Source organism: Cornus florida, unplaced genomic scaffold (assembly GCF_030987335.1).
Source record: "Cornus florida cultivar Cherokee Brave unplaced genomic scaffold, ASM3098733v1 CherokeeBrave_3.0.0_Hap2_Chr05, whole genome shotgun sequence".
Classification (NCBI taxonomy): Eukaryota; Viridiplantae; Streptophyta; class Magnoliopsida; order Cornales; family Cornaceae; genus Cornus; species Cornus florida.
The window spans coordinates 113,473,043-113,492,376 of NW_026775575.1; the positions used below are offsets into that span (position 1 = coordinate 113,473,043).

At 34.8% G+C, this 19,334-nt stretch overlaps 1 protein-coding gene and 1 long non-coding RNA gene across 5 annotated transcripts; both read left to right on the top strand.

The window, feature by feature from the left end:
• The first annotated feature begins 262 nt into the window (after positions 1-262).
• LOC132308708 (uncharacterized) lies at positions 263-1,952 on the top strand. Its single transcript, XR_009482460.1, has 2 exons — positions 263-862; positions 976-1,952. It is a non-coding gene; the product is annotated as an uncharacterized LOC132308708 (long non-coding RNA).
• A 2,111-nt stretch (positions 1,953-4,063) lies between these two features.
• LOC132308709 (phytochrome C) lies at positions 4,064-13,675 on the top strand. 4 transcript variants are annotated; one of them, XM_059806888.1, is made up of 5 exons: positions 4,064-4,316; positions 4,977-7,180; positions 7,776-8,592; positions 12,486-12,782; positions 13,046-13,675. In XM_059806888.1, exons 2-5 carry the CDS (start codon positions 5,155-5,157, stop codon positions 13,269-13,271), a joined length of 3,366 nt encoding a protein of 1,121 aa, XP_059662871.1. In that variant the 5' UTR covers positions 4,064-4,316; positions 4,977-5,154; the 3' UTR covers positions 13,272-13,675. The 4 variants fall into 4 exon arrangements, with proteins under 4 accessions (XP_059662871.1, XP_059662870.1, XP_059662872.1 ...); XM_059806887.1 differs by having other exon boundaries at positions 4,998-7,180; XM_059806889.1 differs by having other exon boundaries at positions 5,063-7,180.
• The last annotated feature ends 5,659 nt before the right edge of the window (positions 13,676-19,334 follow it).

Sequence of the window (19,334 nt, forward strand, 5' to 3'; positions counted from 1 at the left end):
AAAAAATAACTTTTTTTTTCATTTACTTCACTTTTTTTTTCATTTTTTATTTTATTTCTTTTTTTACTTATTTCTATCTAATCAAACGCAGCCTATCTAATAAATAAGTAAGAAGTTAAATAGGAGTAAAAGGACAATGCTTGCATCCTGCGGGCCGAGGATGAGGTTCATCCTCCGCGATGACGTGGACCATTGACGTGGTGACACGTGTCCAATATTAAAAATAATAATAAAAGTTGGGCAATGCCCATTTTGTCCGGTTCGACCCATATCTTATACTCTCATCTCTCTCTTTCTATCAGCTCCTCGTTGTCGTTGCAGAGAGGGGTTTAGAATTGCAGTGACGCCGTACTCTTGAAGCTAAGGACGACGAGATCAGCGAAATCAACGGCTTGATCGTGCCGGCGCGAGCGATCTTGATTCGGTTCTCGGACTTGTTCTTGGCGAGGAGCCTGATCTCCATCGCCGCTTGCTTTTGATCCTCGATTGAGCTCGCCTCGAGGCCGGAGACGAGTTGCGTGATCAGCTCATCGGAATTCTCCGTATCGTAGGCGACCAAGAATCGCCGGCCCTGAGACGACGCCGTTGAGAACTCGCCAGATCGGTCGCTGTTGCAGTCACTGAAGTGTGCAGAATCGTCGTTGAAGCGCAGATCGTTCAAGCGCAGGTTGATTAACAATTGGTCGGCGTTTAATCGGAATTGTTGGGTATCTCTAGGAAGGGGTAATGGGGAAGTGAAAACGACCTCGTTTGGATGAAGTTGTAAAAGAGTTATAAACCTCAATTTTTTTAACCGGAGGCACATCGATCTCCAACGAAGGCCTGCGATGGTTGAAGCTCGACTGGTTCAAAGTGATTTGAGGTCTGTGAACAGAGTGATTCAGATACAGAGCTCGAAAGAACAAATTTAGCACTATAATCAAGTGCTTATATGTTTATCCAAAAAATAATTTTCTTAATTTCTGTTCTTGATAGGAGAAGTTTTGGCAGAGGGTGGAAGAAAGAAAAGGCATTGGTCGGAAAGCACTGAGGATCCTGAAAGGACTGTAGAATTAGAGTCTTGTCCAGATTACTACTCCAAGGAGGAGAAGCTAGCTATATTCGAGTTTGTTCCCGATGGAGATTTGTTTGAGCTCGTTAGTTCTAGCTTTCCTTCTTTTTGTTCTCGTCAAGGAAATGCATAGCTTGATTGACATATAAGATAGTAATAGATTAATTTGATAATTATTTGACTTGCAAATATTTTGGGTACCTATTGGTAGAGAACAGAGGAGTTGGAAGAGTACCATTGAATTGGGTAACAAGGCTATCTATAATCAAAGACGTAGCAAAGGGTCTCAATTTTCTACACCAATCCTTGCCTTCACACAAGGTACCTCATGCCAACCTTAAATCTTCAAATGTACTTCTAATGAAACGCGACAACCAAACCTACCAGTCGAAGCTCACAGACTTTGGCTTCTTGCCCCTCCTGCCATCGCGAAGATCCTCCCAAAAGCTGGCTGTTGGGAAAGTACCCGAATTCTCTCTAGGGAAGAAGTTGACACACAAAGCCAATGTGTACTGTTTCGGCATTATTGTTCTAGAGATCATTACTGGGAAAATCCCAAGTCAAATCTCAGGTGGAATTGAAAATGAGTTGGTGATAAGAGTGTACAGACATGGCACCGGAGAGGAGGCCAAAGATAAGTGAAGTGTGGAGAGAAGAATAGAAGATATTATTCATCAGCAGACAAGTGAAGGAACAGAATCATTAAATTAAATAGATGGTGATGTAGAGTTAGTTACATAAGAATAGCTTTTTCCATTAATTCTTTGAACAGCTTTTGTTTGTGCTTGGTTGAAACTTGTACTATTTTGAATTGCTGTAATTGTGATTCTGTTTTCTGGTTTTCAACGAAATTGTCATGTTTTTACCTCAAATTGTGGTTTCAGTTTCATTTTTATTAAAATCCCAATCTCTTGATTTGATTTTGAGTTAAGCTTAACACAAGAGCTTAGAGTGAATCAATTTTGTGAAAACTAAAATGAATCAATTTTGTGGAAGTATTTGCAATGAAGCTTAGAGTCACTGGAACACAAAGAGAAGATTTAGTGGCTATGGAGAGAAAAGGGAAAATGAGTTTTAGGCGGTCTGAGAGAGAAGATATAGGTAAGTGATGAGAGAAAAAAGGGAAAGCCGGATGAAAGTATAAGATATGGGTCGAATCCGGACAAAATGGGCATTGCCCAACTTTTATTATTATTTTTATTATTGGACACGTGTCACCACATCAATGGACCATGTCAGCGCGGAAGATGAGGTCATCCTCCGCCTGCAGGATGCAAGCATTGCCTGGAGTAAAATATAACAATGCCTAAAAACTCGTATTATTGCTTTGGAATCTCTCCTCCCTCTAAATACTGCTATTAACTCCGAACATTCATGCCCTTGATAAATAAATAAAAACAAACCGTGTAATAATTTATCCCTCCTCTATTTACGCATACTAACCAAACGATGACTTGCAGAAAATTTAAGAAACCAAAAAAAACACTGAGAATCCCAATAATAGGGCATCCAAAGAAAGTCCATTTGTTTACTGCCACGTGACAATTTCACGTGAATTCGCCGGTGCCATGTCAGCCGCCCAATTGGCTGATTTCTGGTTCTGACGTTGACACGCATCGCCACCTGGGTAATTCCGGGGGGCCCATACCCTTCTACATTTTACTTTTGGTTTGGTAAGGTATCCCCATTTGCCAATTGCGATGACTTTCTTCCTACAATAATTAATCAACACCCTAAACCAGATAATTATCACTAATTCTCTCTTTCTATATATATATATATATATATATATATATATTTCCTTCTTCAAATATTCTTCAAGATATTACAAAATATAAAATGGGCTTAATTTTCCCAATGTATTTTTAATTAACTATATGAACTTTTAAAATGCATTATGGTGTGGTACATTACCATCAAAGTACATATCATGCCCATTGGTTACAAAATATTATACATACCTTTTTTAAAAATGAGTATTTGAAAGAATTTATTTATGTGTGTGTGTGTGTGAAAGAATGAACAAGGGTGTGTTCTAAATTTCTAGGTAATACTTAGGTTCTGTTTGGTTAGCGAATTTATTTTTGCATTTTTTTTTTTACAGTCGAAATAAAACAAGTGATTTGTTATATGATAGTTTGCACAATTATAGAAAACATGTTTGGTAATATGTATTTGTTGCAAAAATTTTAAAAGCAAGAACATAAAACATGTTTGGTAAAAAAGTATTACAAGTTTTAAAAATATATAAAAAATGTTATTTCAAAGCTTTTCAATTTTTTTTATGTGTTGTCCATTATTACAGTATTTGTTATTACAATGCGAAAATATGTAAAAAAAAATTAAATAAATAAATTAAAAAAAGCCTAGTGTTTGGACTTTTAACCACTGTTCACAAAACGTACCGTACAAAACAAAATAATGCTTACTAAACATGTTTGTTTGGGTGTTCATTTCACCGTTTTTGCTACAATATCAAATAAATACAAAAAAGTAATAAAAACAAACTATCCATAATATTTAACATTTTTTTTAAAAAAAAAAAGGAGTGTTTTTTTTTTTTTTTTTTTTTTTGAATAAAAAAAAGTAGTGGTTCAAGTGTGTACGTTTTTCAATTGTACCAGCAATAACCAAAATGAGATTAAATAAATACTACGTAAAACATTAGTCCTTGTTAACCGAGAAATCTGGCTCATTCGTCTTTACTCTTTTTTTTTTCTTTTTCTTTTTTTCTCAACATTGGTCTTTGCTCAATTGCCCTACATTTATGCTAATCTATTCATGGTCTGTTCGCGGTGTTTCTATTTCAGGATAATCACACACTGTTATACTGTTGTTACAATGTTGGCGTTGTACTAAGATACACGAGTTAAATCTCTGTCTTTTTTTTATTATTATTATTGTCAATTTTCTTTTACTACTCCTATTTCGTATTATTTATTTATTTATTATTATTATTATTATTATTATTTTTTGGGGTAAGAGTCTAAAATAAGACTATATTCCAGTACTCTAAACCCATCCAACACAAAACCACCTCGTAACCTCACCAGATAATGGATATAGTAACAAACAATTGCCTTTCAGTATGTATAATATATACTTATGTAAAAGACTAAAACTAATGACCAAAAACAGAGACAGACTCAAAATCTTGCCTTTATATAATTATTTTTGTATATCTATAGTTCCTTTAATCCATAGGTATGCTCAAGAATTGAGGTCGGTTTCACTGGATGCCGATCCATTCCCTGCAATTTTGATGGTTAGTCACACACTCACATCCATGTCTTGTTGATTTATTTTATTAAATGCTATTTTGGAATTTAGTGTTGTGCTAGTTTTGGGATTTGGATTTGGTCTACAGAGATATGAATGTCTATTTTGAGTTTTAAGCTAACTTCATCTCTCTCTTTCTAGTGTGAAAGAATATTTCTAATTTTCTACAGTATGAGTTGTTTCTGTGTGATGGGTGTCTGAAAAATTTGCAGTGTTTTTTTCTTCTCTGAGTTTTGGTTACCTGGGTAATTGATTTGGGTACTTTAGAAGAGTGGTTCTGTTGATAAGGAGAACTCTCTTTAGATATGTTCAAGGAGAATCCATTTGTGGTGATTTTTCTTTTTCCTTTTCTTTGGTGGGTTTTTGGATTGAGAATCGGAGGATGAGGTGGGTGTGAATCAATACCTTTATTCAAGCCTTTCATGGTTTCCATGGGCACAGGAAAAAAGGGGGTTTTTGAAAAGAAAAAAAAAATGAAAAAAATGAAAAAGGGGTTTGCTTCTGATTGGTATGTATGTACAATGTACATGGCAGTGGGAATCACTTTTTTCTCCTTTTTCATGATGTCCCATTGAATGTGGTACATTCTTTTCTTTTTCTTTTTATCGAAGGAGCTAAATTTTGCTGGATTTTGGGTTTGATATAGGTTTATTCTGTGAGTTGTTAGGTATAGAGCACATCTTTGGGGATTCCATGTTGGAGGGTTTGAATTTCACTTTAATGGTGTCATAGGATTCTGTGGACATGGGTTGGATTGATTGAAGAATCTATTGGAGGGGGGTAATAAGAAGAAAAAGAGGATTTGAAGAGAAGGGTTGGTTGAGATGTCATCCAAATCGACGGACAAGAGTAGTTCTTCCAGGGGCAGCTCTGCTCGAGTGAAGCACAATGCTCATGTGGTTGCACAGACCCCCATTGACGCAAAGCTTCATGTGGATTTTGAAGAGTCTGAACAGTTATTTGATTACTCTAATGTATCGAGTTCTACTAGCAATGTTCCCTCCTCTACTGTATCTGCTTATCTGCAGAAGATGCAAAGGGGAGGTCATATCCAATCGTTTGGTTGCATGATTGCCATCGACGAGAACCTCACTATCCTTGCCTACAGTGAAAATGCCCCAGAAATGTTGGATTTAGCCCCACATGCAGTTCCAAGCATTGAGCAGAAAGAAGCTTTGGCTTTTGGAACAGATGTGCGGGCACTCTTTCGATCCCCAGGTGCTGCTGCGCTGCAGAAAGCGCTGAATTTTGGGGAAGTTAGTCTCCTCAACCCCATATTAGTACATTGTAGTAATTCTGGCAAGCCCTTTTATGCAATTTTGCATCAAATTGATGTGGGGTTTGTTATAGATCTGGAGCCTGTGAATCCGGCTGATGTGCCAGTAACAGCTGCTGGAGCATTAAAATCATATAAGCTTGCTGCTAAAGCCATCTCAAGGTTACAATCTTTGCCAAGTGGGAATATATCACTATTATGTGATGTGTTAATTCGTGAAGTGAGAGATTTGACTGGTTATGATCGGGCAATGGTGTATAAATTTCATGAAGATGAGCATGGTGAAGTTGTTGCTGAGTGTCGCAGACCCGAATTGGAACCTTATCTCGGTTTGCATTACCCTGCTACTGATATACCACAAGCTTCTAGATTTCTCTTCATGAAAAATAAGGTTAGGATGATCTGTGATTGTTTAGCCCCGCCAGTGAAAGTAATTCAAGACAAGAGATTGGCTCAGCCAGTGAGTCTTTGTGGATCCACTTTAAGATCTCCTCATGGGTGTCATGCACAGTATATGTCAAATATGGGTTCCATTGCTTCTCTTGTGATGTCAGTGACGATCAATGAGGAAGATGACGATGTGGAGATTGATCAGCAAAAGGGAAGAAAATTGTGGGGTTTGGTGGTATGTCACCACACAAGCCCTAGGTTCATTCCATTTCCTTTAAGGTATGCCTGTGAGTTCTTGATTCAAGTTTTTGGTGTTCAGATTAACAAGGAAGTGGAATTGGCAGCTCAACTAAGGGAGAAGCATATTTTGCGGACTCAAACAGTGCTTTGTGACATGCTCCTAAGAGACAACCCCGTGGGAATCGTCACTCAATCCCCAAACGTGATGGATCTTGTCAAGTGTGATGGAGCTGCACTGTACTACAAGAACAAATTTTGGTTGCTCGGGGTAACCCCGACAGAGCCACAAATTAGAGATATAGCTGAATGGCTTCTTGAGTACCACTGCAGTAGTACTGGGTTAACTACTGATAGCCTCGTGGAAGCTGGCTATCCAGGTTCCTCCATTCTTGGTGATGCAGTATGTGGAATGGCTGCTATTAAGATTACTTCAAGAGATTTCCTCTTTTGGTTCCGGTCTCACTCAGCGAAGGAGATCAAGTGGGGTGGTGCAAAACATGATCCTGATGACAAAGGTGACAGAAGAAAAATGCATCCCAGATCGTCATTCAAGGCCTTTCTGGAGGTGGTCAAGGGGCGGAGCCTACGATGGGAAGATGTGGAAATGGATGCAATCTATTCCTTACAGCTGATATTGAGAGAATCTTTGCAAGATGAGATCATGGATGATTCCAAAATGATAGTGAATGTTCCAACAGTTGACACCAGTATACAGCAGGTCGATGAGCTGCGTTCAGTGACGACTGAAATGATTCACCTTATTGAAACTGCTTCAGTCCCTATATTGGCTGTTGATGACTCTGGTAATATTAATGGGTGGAATACCAAAGTAGCTGAGCTTACTGGATTAGATTTGCAGCAAGCCATGGGCACGGCCTTATTGAATCTTGTTGTGGATGATTCAATCGTTGTAGTGAAAAGCATGCTTTCCTTGGCTTTAGAAGGTGATATTTTACTTTATTTTTGAACTTCTTATTAATTGCATATCTAAATATTTCTGGAGAGCTTTGTGTTTTCTACAAATAAATTCATAGGTTGGTGGTAAACAATTTGTTGATTTTACCTCTTACAAGTTTCTAGATTTAAAAATGGTATGGATGATCAGCATGATACTGTGTTGGACTCCTATAAACTTTTACATTTTTGTGCAGATACTAAGAAATATACGGCTATGGAATGCTAGAATTATATGCTCTTGTAACTAGTTCTATGATTCATCCTTTTATTTGCACCTATGCTTCAATTTATCAATTGGAAAAGGATGTCATATATTTTCTATTAATGAAGTTTATGCTGAGGAGCCACTTTGTGCAATAATGCCAAATGTAAGGTCTGTATCTAGCCCACCAGCACCCTTGATTAATGGGACCAAGTGTAAGATATTCCAAATATCTTGCAAGTTGGAGCTAGAAATAAGTTAACTTTGTTTGCTGTTGAGTTCCATATCTCCACTTCTGTTGGGCGACTTGGTTTTTAATATTCCTTTATTCTTACAAGATCTGTTTTGGGTCTCCATCTAATCCGATATTAAAATGGCAGGTAAGGAAGAGCAGAATGTTGAAATCAGACTAAAAACATATGGTCCTTTGGAAAACAATGGTCCTGTTATCTTGGTTGTCAATGCATGTTGTAATCGAGACATAAAAGGACATATTGTAGGGGTTAGTTTTGTTGGGCAAGATGTTACTGGGCAAAAGATGATTATGGACAAATACACCCAAATCCAAGGAGATTATGTTGGGATCATGCGGAGCCCTTGTGCCCTTATTCCTCCAATATTTATGATGGACGAGCACGGCCGATGCTTGGAGTGGAATGATGCAATGCAAAAATTGGCTGGCTTGAAGAGGGAAGAAGCCATTGATCGGATGCTTCTGGGAGAGGTCTTTACAGTTGACAATTTTGGTTGTCGGGTCAAAGATCAAGACACATTAACTAAGCTCAGGATATTAGTGAATGGGGTAATTGCAGGCGAGGATGCAGATAAATTGCTGTTTGGGTTCTTTGATCAGCAGGGTAAATATGTTGAGGCACTGCTTTCTGCAAACAAAAGGACAGATGCAGAGGGAAGCATTACTGGGGTTTTATGCTTTTTGCATGTAGCTAGCCCGGAACTTCAGTATGCGATGCATGTGCAAAGAATATCAGAACAGGCAGCGACGAATAGCCTCACTAAAGTGTCCTATATTCGTCATGAAATCAGAAACCCTTTAAATGGAATAAAGTGTTTACAGAATCTAATGGAATCTTCTGATTTAAGCAAAGAGCAGAGGCAGCTTCTGAAGATGAGCACATTGTGTCAGGAACAAATAGCCAAGATTGTAGATGATACTGATATCAAGAGTATTGAGGAATGGTATGATTTTCTGAAACAACTATTTTCCTTTTGGTTCTACGTAATTTGGATTAATGTTTTCTTTTTTCCTTTTTTGGAATTATATGATGAAATTTACTATAGTATCGTGAAAACATACAGTTGTTTAAATCCTGCTAGTAGATACTCGATGGGTAATGCATACATGCCCAGCCAAATGGGAATGTCTATTATTCTGCATCTTTTTGCCTCATTCGAGTCATTGAAGACCTGTGCAGAGTCTGATTTTACGACGCAGTAGCAGGAGTGATGAAGATCAATGGCAGCAATGTTTAAACAAGTATAGAAGGCTTGGAAGGAGGGTTATAAGGCCCAAGCCTTGACTTGATATATGTTAGATGATGTGGGGCCCACTTGGAGCCCAGGAGGTTAAGTTGGGTTATTTGTTGGTTGTTATCCGCATTTATAGTAGTTAAGCGTAGAGCCTTTTTTTTTTCCCTAGTTGGTACTCCCTCCAAGGAATTGTTTGCACCTAGCAGGATGTTTCATGAGGCACCAGGGCCCAAATCTTTTCCAACCATCCCTTAGGGTTCAAGCCTAGAGCCTTTAATGTGCTTTTTTTTTTTTTTACTTTATTTATTATAGTAGAAACTAAGAAGTTTTAAGTAATGACTATAAGTCCAGAAGTCATGGTTTAACACGTTGAAATATTTTAGCCTTATGGATTACTTCCATTCGCGTGATATCTTAACTTCCATTCACCAAAACCTTCAACTCTGTGCTATCTGAGGCTTTACTTAAAGTCCCACATCAAGAAGTGAAGTTGAAGGAAGCCAGAGTTATAAGCAGGAACTCTGATAAACAATTTAAATACTATTTGGGATCCATATATGTCATGATTGATCTTAGAACTTGGATTATGTAGATTTAAAGACCAGAAAGTATCAACAGTTGGTCATAATCAAAATGCATATTGGATCATTTGAAAATAGGTAATTATGTATAGACACAGAATTAGAAATGCTGGCAAAATATTTAGCTAGAATGGAGAAATAGCTGTAAAAGATGATATTTAACAAGGCTTCCTCGGAATAGCCTACACAGGAAATAAAAATGTGAAAGCATGAGCTTGATCAGACTTGTTAAAGATATTGTCAGTTGTGACACCATTGAGAAGACATGGATTATTATTATTATTTTTTTTGATAAGTAAAAGAGAAGACATGGATTATTGCCGGTAGAAAGTCTAGTGGGTGAGACTAGTGCTAAGAGGAACATAAGGATGATTTCTTTAGTTCATGCTTTAGATTGAGATGAGAGGATTTTTTTTTTTGGCAGAATGGATGCATTGACAAGGATTCTTGTTGGCAAGCCTAGATGATTGAATGAGACAATAGGATATTGATAATATTAAAATCTGTAGTAATATTTTGTTCCTAGGTCCCATTTTCTTCTTAGTAAGACATTAGTGTCTCGATTAGATTCAAATGTAATTTTCATCATTATTTCATTCGTGCATTCTTGTCTGAGCAGTTCATCAAATCTTTTTATTTGTTTTCTTTCTCCTAACATACAAGAGATTGTTGCAGTTGGTTTATCATGGTCCTCCAATCATCACACTGGACAACCTAGACTACAATATTAGTATCTCGGTTAGATTCAACTGTAATTTTCATCATTTCATTGTGCATTCTTGTCTGGGCAGTGCACACGAGATTGTTGCAGTTGGTTTATCGTGGTCCTCCAATCATCACACCGGACAACCTAGAATACAATATTAGTAGTGTCTCGGTTAGATTCAAATGTAATTTTCATCATTTCATTCGTGCATTATTGTCTGGTCAGTTCATCAAATCTTTTTATTTGTTTTCTTTCTCCTTACACACAAAATTGTTGCAGTTGGTTTTATCATGCTCCAATCATCACACAGGACAACCTAGAGTTATTGTATTCTATGGCTGAATTAGAGGGAAAAGTGATGCTTTAAGTTATCGATACAAGGGGAATAGGGTCAGCATTTGTGTCTTGGGTGTGTGGGTGTCTTACCTAAGAAAAAGAAAGTGAGCTCTACTTCACAAGGACTTGTTTGAGATGCAGATTCAAACTACTAGAATTGTCCCATTCTCCGCTCTTTAACCAAGGAAACTATTCATTCAGCTCTAATCTCGTTTTGCAGTAAAAATCCTTCTTTGTAAATTCTAGAAAACCCTGAAGTCTTGCATTGACCTTCGATATAGTCACCAAAGTGGATTCATTTTCCATCAAAATAGAAAGTTTCCATGCTTCTAATGGCTCTGGATTAGAACCCAAAAAAATATAGTAATTTAAAGTCTAGAAATCCTACAATATAGGAACTCTTTACCAATAAAAGCAATTTTATAAAGAAGAAAGTTCTGAAAAAAAAAAAAGAAAAAAAAAAAAAGCAAATTAATACTCCCAAAATTCTGTAATAATTCAACCGATCCTAATCCAGTGAAGAAATAAAGAGAACCATAATTAAATAAAGGGACAAGTGCAGAAAACACCCTAAAGTATACTTCGCGTAGCATTTTTACGCCCTATTTGAAAAAGTGTGCAAAACACACCCCTAATCTTTTCACATTGTGCAAAAATAGCCCCTCTGACATAAATTAGTGTTGTAATACCCGTTTTTCCCTTTTACTCTTCCTAAAATGCCCAAGGGAGTATATATGCTACTAATCTCATAGTATAGGGGTGTTATGTGCACATTACCTTATATATATATATATATATATATATATATATACATATATTTGAAACTTTTTTCTCTACATATATCTCTAAACATTTTTTTAAAAAAACTTTGAAAATTTGTAGAATAAGGATTTGAATTTTTTGAGATTCCAGTTTACTCTTTTCTACTAAATTTTATTTATTTATTTTTTTTTTCTTCTTCTTACCAACACTGTTAAACAAAACCAAAAAAAAAAAATCCCAAAATCAGTGTGCACTAGTTTTCGGAGTTTGGAAAAATTTTGTTTTCTTTAGTTTGCACTTTATATTTGTCTTTTATTTTTTATTTTTATCTTTACTTTTCTTTTATACTTTTATTTTTATTTTATATTTTTTTCTTTACTTGTCCATTGCCAACGTCCTCCATTGCCAACGTCCTCCAATGGTATCATTTTCAGTCATTTTATAAAATTATTTATTTTTATATATTTTATAAAATGGTTCAGTAAGAATAATTTAGTCAACTTAGGGTTTAAATTTGTCAGAGGGACCTATTTGCACCATATTGAAACTTTAGGGGTGTTTTTTGCACGAGAGGGGCATCCTACAATGGTGTCCTTTTTGGTCATTTTACAAAATTATTTATTTTTATATATTTTATAAAATAGTTTAGTGAGGGTAATTTAGTCAACTTAGAGTTTAAATTTGTCAGGGGGACCTATTTGCACCAAATTAAAACTTTAGGGGTATTTTTTGCACATGAGGGTTGTGATATGCACTGTAAGCATACTTTAAAGGTGTTTTCTCCTAAATAAAACTGCCTAAAATGTAAAATTATGATAACAACCCTATACTGAAAACCAACGACCAGTGTGTAATTGTTTAGGACTTGCTACCCTTTTCTTGTTGGTGTTGCATGAAACCAAGGAATTGCTTTCCGTGACACATTTTTTCGTTATGCTACTTTATTTCTCCTTGCTTCACTTCCGCCACTTTCCTTGTTATTCAATTTATTGATGTATGGGACTAATTATTTTTTTTTTTTTGTTGATTATATATGAGCATTGCAATATATGAATTTAAACGTGAACCACTTCTCCCTATATGTATTACTATTATGTTGCCTGACATTCTGTGTGCATCATGGAAATTTTCCCTTCCTGGATTGGTTGGTTGTAGTTTATATCTTAACGTCTGCATATTTTGGGATTACTTTTGATCCTCATGGAATTCATTTTCAGCTATATGGAAATGAACAGTAGTGAATTTAGTCTCAAGGAAGCTCTGGAAGTGGTTATAAATCAAGTTATGATTCTGAGTCGTGAACGCAAGGTGCCAGTCAATTATGATTCTCCTGCTGAAGTGTCTTCTATGTACTTGTATGGTGACAACTTGAGGCTTCAGCAAGTCCTTTCAGAGTTTCTGACAAATGCTATCCTCTTTACTCCTGCATTTGAGGGATCATCAGTGCAGCTGAGGTTAATTCCAAGAAAGGAACGTATAGGGGCAAAGATGCATGTTGTTCATCTTGAATTTCGGTAATTTTCGTTCATACCTAGTCATTTAATTTTTGATATGCTATTCTAGATCATAACTCTCAGTATGTTTGTGTTTTAATCGGTCAGAGGTCAATAAAATTGGATGTGCCAAGAATGCGAGGAAAAATTACTTATCAGAAAACCATGAAAATCATGTCCAGTGAAGCATGGAAAACAGCTATGCATTTTATGGACTGATCTTAATGTAAGAAAGAAAAATATAAAGCAATGCATTAAAATTTATAATATGCTTTATGTGGCAGGATCATCCACCCAGCACCAGGCATTCCAGAAGAATTAATTCAAGAGATGTTTCACCATAAACAAAATCTCTCGAGGGAAGGTCTTGGCCTATTTATCTGTCAAAAGCTTGTGAAGATCATGAATGGCACTGTACAATATCTTAGAGAGGCAGAGAGGTCTTCCTTTGTTATTCTCATAGAATTTCCATTAGCTTACCAGATAAAGCACCGGGAACCAAAAGGTTGAAGAGAATTTTAAAGGGTAGGGGAATAATCTTCATGGCCGCCTCACAGAACCAAGTCGGTGGCATGTTTACAAGTCAGGTATTCTCGTAGCAGAATGCTTCCAATGTTTTAGCATGAAGATTCACAATAAGTTCAGCAGAATGCTTTCATGGCCTCAAGCTGTTGTATCTTTTCCACCTTTTTGTATAATCAATTTTCCTTCTTTCTGCCCTTATATAGCCTTTTGGGTTGAAATTTTCTGTTCCTTAGGACTAATAAGGAAACTGTTTCGGGCAAAACTGTACAGGGAAACCAAACAATCAACACATGGCCTTAACTCTAGTTCAGTTATTGACAGGTTGTTTGCGGAGTCAAATGATACTGATCCAGATTGTTGTCTTTATTTTGAGATGAAATCTTTGAAGATATTATGATGTCCATAAATTAACACATTTCCAACGGACATTGATGCTCAACCACAGTAACAAGTGTTAAAAGTATCTACACCAGCAAGAACTACTATGGTCTCTTGCATTAAGCTTGAGATTTGGAATTTCTTTGTCCCTTATTTTCTGTCAAACTTCTAAAGGCAAAGAATTGCTGGCATTGAATTAGTCTCTTGAAGGGACAAGTTAAATGGGATTCAATTTATCTTGGTCCCTTGTCAACTAGTGGGGGCTAAAATTCTTGTATACGTGTCAATGGGAAAGATTGTCAAAGCTCTGCTCTCACCGGGGCTGGCTTACTGATTTATCTGGGACTGTTTGGGTGCATGGGAAAAGGGAACAATTGAGTTCAATTTGTCAGGATTATTTGATTTCTAATGCTGTCAATGGTTGTGGTGAGAATGTAAATGTAGAGGATCTTTTGAGTCTAGTTTGATGTTGTTTGTCTGTCTGAACCAACAGCTTAATGTGGTTTCATAAATTACACTTGTTGAAGTGGTTGGCATGTGAGAAAAGTGTACAATAACCCTCTCAATGAGAATAGAGAAGTGTGAAATTGTTTAGAAAAATAAGGAATTTTTATTGAGAGGAGTATCAAGTGAAAAAATATTCAAAATATTGGATGCTTTCTGTGTGTGGCTGTGAAGTGTGAATGTATTGATGTGCTATCTCTTGTTAGAGTGTTTTTCTCAAGTTATCATAGTGCTTTATTTGAGTAAAAAAAATCTTCAGTTAAAGTGGAACTATGAAGAGATTTAGTGATCAAACCGGAGTTTTTGATGAGAATGACTAGAATTCCATTGCAGAGGAGGAATATGTAGTTTGTGTAAGTTGTGAATGTAGAAAGGCAGTTGTTGAGAGAATGGATTGAGAAAGGAAGCAATGAAGAAGAGTAGAAAAAGGAGGAAAATACAGGGAGTGAAAGTAGCAGTTGGATGGCTTTCTCTGGGAAGTGGAAGTGGAATTGGAATTGGCTGCATAGACTCTGACTTTGGAGGTTCTGTTTATTGATATGACCACCCATGATGATGATGATGTTCTTCTATAGGTAAAACCTCTCTTGATATATATATATATATATATATATATATATACTACTATGGTGGGAGTAATTGTACTACTGGTTTGTTAACGGGGGGTTTGGGGTATTTATAGAGTCGTCCTTGAGTTAATGGCTACACACCCTTTTTTTCATTAGAATGAGTAGTTGTTTGAAATTTTGGGTCCGCAGCCCAACAACCTTTTCAATATTAAAACATGACCGCCTTTTCTTTTCATTTTCATAAATTAAAATTAATTACTGTCATTGCCCTAGATCTATAATAATAAATTTTTTTTTTTTTTTTAATTGGACTCACACACACATGTTTCTTTTGAAACTTGAATTCTTAACCTCCCTTTAAAAAGTAAGAAGTCGATATCGCTGGGCCACTTGCCCATGGCCCTTATAATAATAATTCTAGTTGAGTACACTCCATTTACCCTTTTTAACTTGCAATTTCTTTTATTTTGAATGGTGGAATTGTCAGAGTGATTTGATTGATTAATAATTTTTTATTGATTATGTTTACCAAATAGAGATTTTCATTTCTTTATAAGTCAACCAAATCACTTTAACTAAAATTATTATTATTATTATTATTTTGTTCAAATTACTTACACTTTCGTTTAATTGTGCCATGTCCTAACTTTTTAACCTGCTGCTTTAAGAAGCTAAAATAAATACTACTAAATTACACTTCACCTTGACCAGTCGCCAATGTAAGTTACTTTTATTTGGCTTATAAACTTCATGGTTTCAATGCCTTTTTTATATATATATATTTTAGAATGGTGCTACTGAAGAAGGTACAGACTAAAATTAAAAACACTCAGTCTGTGGCTTCAAAAGTATTTTTTTTTTTTCTAACATGGTAAATTTATGAGCTTGCTAAATCTTTTAAGGCTTCAATAAATTTTTCTGTCATTGATTGGTGTATCGAGAAAGGATGGTTCAAAGTAGACACTTTATGCCAAAAAAAAGAAATTAAAATGTTAACTCGGTTTTCAGCATTTGTATGGGTATATTAGTGCGATAACGAACATGATCTCAGTAGTATTCATGGTTTCTCCACAACAAAGTTCTTAAATATTTCAATTTTTGGTTCAGGAGTTTCAATGTCTTTGGACAGGTAGATGTATATATATACAGAGTAATGATCTCTTGCTCCCCATGGAGTAAGAAAATTTATCCGCACTTTCTATTGAGACCATTAGATCTAATCTAACATTCATTATAAAAACCCACCTATATTCTTTCCTTTTAATACAAAACCAGTATCACTATTTCTAGTTTCCAAATTTAACATTTACCAAACCACTAATTACAACAATAAAAGGTAATTATTCAAAAATATATATATAGAAAACTCTTCACCTTTGAAAATAACGTCTCTTTCAAACAAAGACCTACAAGAGTACTTTCTCTTTCTCCATACAAATTGAATTTGCAAGTTCTCTACCGCCTTTGTCTCCTTGTAATCATAAGTAAATAAAAATGAATCATAATTAAAATTTAATGGATTAAAATATCTTTTTTTATTAATTTTTTTTTCTTGTCTCTTGTAATTTTTTGTTTGAGAGAGACGTGATTTCCATAGAAGAAGAGGTTTCAATTTTTTTTGAGAGTAATTACCTTTTATTATTGTAATTAGTGGTATGTAAATATTAAATTTAGAAATTATAAATAGTAACAATGGTTTTATATTAAAAGGAAATGATGTAAGTAGGTTTCTATAATAATCGTTAGATTAGATCGAATGATCACTATAGAAAGTGCGGATGAATTTTCTTGCTCCATAGGGAGCAAGAGATCATTACTCTATATATATATATATATATATATATATTAAATCTAGTTTGGTAGCGCTTTCGTCCCTTCCCAATAAAAAAAATGAGCAGGTTTTAGTTAAATTCCTAGTTTAATCCATAACTGCAATAAGGCACCAACTGGGTTTTATTTTGTCAATCGTATCTAATAATTCAATTTTGGAACAAGAACAAACTAATTTTTAAGAGCATTCCCGTCAGTCTGTTAAATTTTTTACTTTTTATTTTTGTGTAAATTATATATTATCACATATAATATGAAATTTTTTTTTTTTATCTCCAGCAATCTGTTAAGATACACAAATGTGTAAAATTGTTTTATATTTTATACAACATTTTACACAACCACACCAACATATTTCATTTCTTCTCTCTCATTCCATTAACGAATCAACCCTTCATTTTTACACAAAATGTATAAAATAATGGCTGGAGCTAAAGATGAGTAATCCAAATTTTTTGCATAAATCTACTATGACACATCATATTTACACAAATATATATATATATATATATATATATATATATATATATATATATAACAACCACTGAAAATGTTCTTACCGTTTAACGTATTAAACTTGAAATAATTTAAAGCATCAAAAAACAAAATTTCTGCCAATTTACCTAATTAAAAAAACCTAAATTTCAAGATAGGTTTCAAATGCTATGGAACGTCTCTCCTAAAGCAAAATTCTAAAATACCTAAGGCTATGTTTGGCAGACATGAAATTAGAGTTGTGGAATTAAAATTGATGGAATTGGAGAAAAATAACTCAGAAAATTAAATTAAAATTTTCTTCAATTCTATCAATTCAAATTCCAATTCCAATTCCAAGACTCTAATTATATGCCACCAAACAAACCTAAAATATTTTCTTTACATATTTGGAATTCTATTAAGATCCAAAAGAGTGCCCAAAAAAAAAAAAAAAGAGGTTGTGTCAGGATGCTTAATGGATCAAATATCAACCCAAGCCCAGTTAACACAAGGACAGGTTCTTATTTTAAACCCAATCCATATTCTACTTAGAGAAACTTTAGCCCAAGCTCATCCACAATTGGGCTTCGGTTCTCCATTTCTAATAATAATACAGTCTTGTGTGTGTGTCCCATGAGTGTGACACCCCCCTCCTGGTCTCGCAGCTGCACGGCGGGATGGAATTACAGTTTATGAGCAGATGCCTCGCACGATGCATTTTAGCACTCTCTACTCTTGTGTAGACTTATATAGACTAGTACAATTTTTGAGATTTAAATTTAATGGTAAAATTTTTAGGATGTTTAGATTGACGATATATGTATAGATCTTATCCGTAACTTCAAGTAGCTTGCTTTATAAATAAGAATGGAATGATGAGTATTTTTTAATTTAGATACATAATATTATTACAACTTATTTACTTTAACACAACATTTCAATAATTTGAAATGAAATGAGAGTACTGTAAGAATCCTAAACAAAAAGTTCGAACTAATGCCATTCAAATGATAGGTGGGTCCTGTTTGTCAGATTAGAGATTCTCCAGTCTTTTGATTATATTATAGTAGATATAAAGGAGTAAATAAAATAGCTCTAGCTCTAGACTTCTCCTATTCAGAAACTTTTTATTGTACTTGTACCTGTTTCATTGTTTCTTTTTCTGCCTTCTCTCCCATTCCATCGTCTGTTTCGTCGTTATCTCTTCTTGACTCGATTAGGTAGCACTGAGTTGCGACCTGTACTTGGATAAGAAAAGAAAAAATAACGAAAGAAGTAAAGTAAAGTGTTCAAATCCTATTCTAAAAGAGAATCCCTGATTAGACATGAGCATGGCAATATGTCTCCTGGTCAAAAAGTACGGCTTGTTAGCCCTCTTCCTACTCTTCTTTTGATCGCGTATTCCTACCGCCTTATTGTGTGGTTGAAATGAAATATTATACTCCGTATTAGATAGAGCCAATTACTGAATTTAAGAACTATAAAAAGATAAAGCTAGCATTCTTGGAATTTAAGAACCGTAACAAGACAAAATTATTAGTGTAGCAGTAGACAAATATATTATATCTAAATAAGATTAGATATATTTAGTAAAGAAAAATGATATAATTGATGGCTTAAATGTTCCGAAACATATTTATAATGTAAAATTTCAATTCAAGATGTACCTTTTTTATTCTTTTTTGTTTCCATAAAATACACATTTTTTCTAATATTCTTCTATTCCATAAAATACAATTATAATAAGTGCGTAATTAATAACCTTCTCATAACCTTTACACAACATTTATATATACATTTGTGCCTATTGGAGAATAGATACAACAACTCTAAATTTATAACAATCAAAGTGACACATAATTTGGGGTAATGTTTTCAGTCCTTTGCACAAAGAGAATTATAGAAGTCTTTTTTATTCTAAAAATTCTCATCGCTTCAGAAACTTTAAATATGAGTTTTTAGAATGCAATATTAGTTTATAATTTCGATTATTTTGTTGATATAAGATTATCCAAGATCATTCATTTTAGAATGCAATATCAGTTTATAATTTCGATTATTTTGTTGATATAAGATTATCCAAGATCATTCAGAGTATGGTGCAATTTCTTCTATTTTTTTGGATGGGAGAGGGTTGATTGCAATTTGTGAAAGTCATTTTGGTGACATAAAAGGGCAGCATGCATCAAAAGTAGGAATTAGTTAAATTAATTGGGTAGATTGAAGTTGACATTGACCCACACACATTTTTGAAACTCTAATCACTGGTAGCTTGGTCCTACTCCCTAAC

Excerpts from the sequence above, each read along its gene's own strand:
- LOC132308709 (XM_059806886.1), top strand. The coding sequence starts at position 5,155 with ATGTCATCCAAATCGACGGACAAGAGTAGTTCTTCCAGGGGCAGCTCT. Across the intron at positions 7,181-7,775 it reads GCTTTCCTTGGCTTTAGAAG|GTAAGGAAGAGCAGAATGTT; the intron begins GTGATATTTTAC and ends TTAAAATGGCAG. Across the intron at positions 8,593-12,485 it reads ATCAAGAGTATTGAGGAATG|CTATATGGAAATGAACAGTA; the intron begins GTATGATTTTCT and ends ATTCATTTTCAG.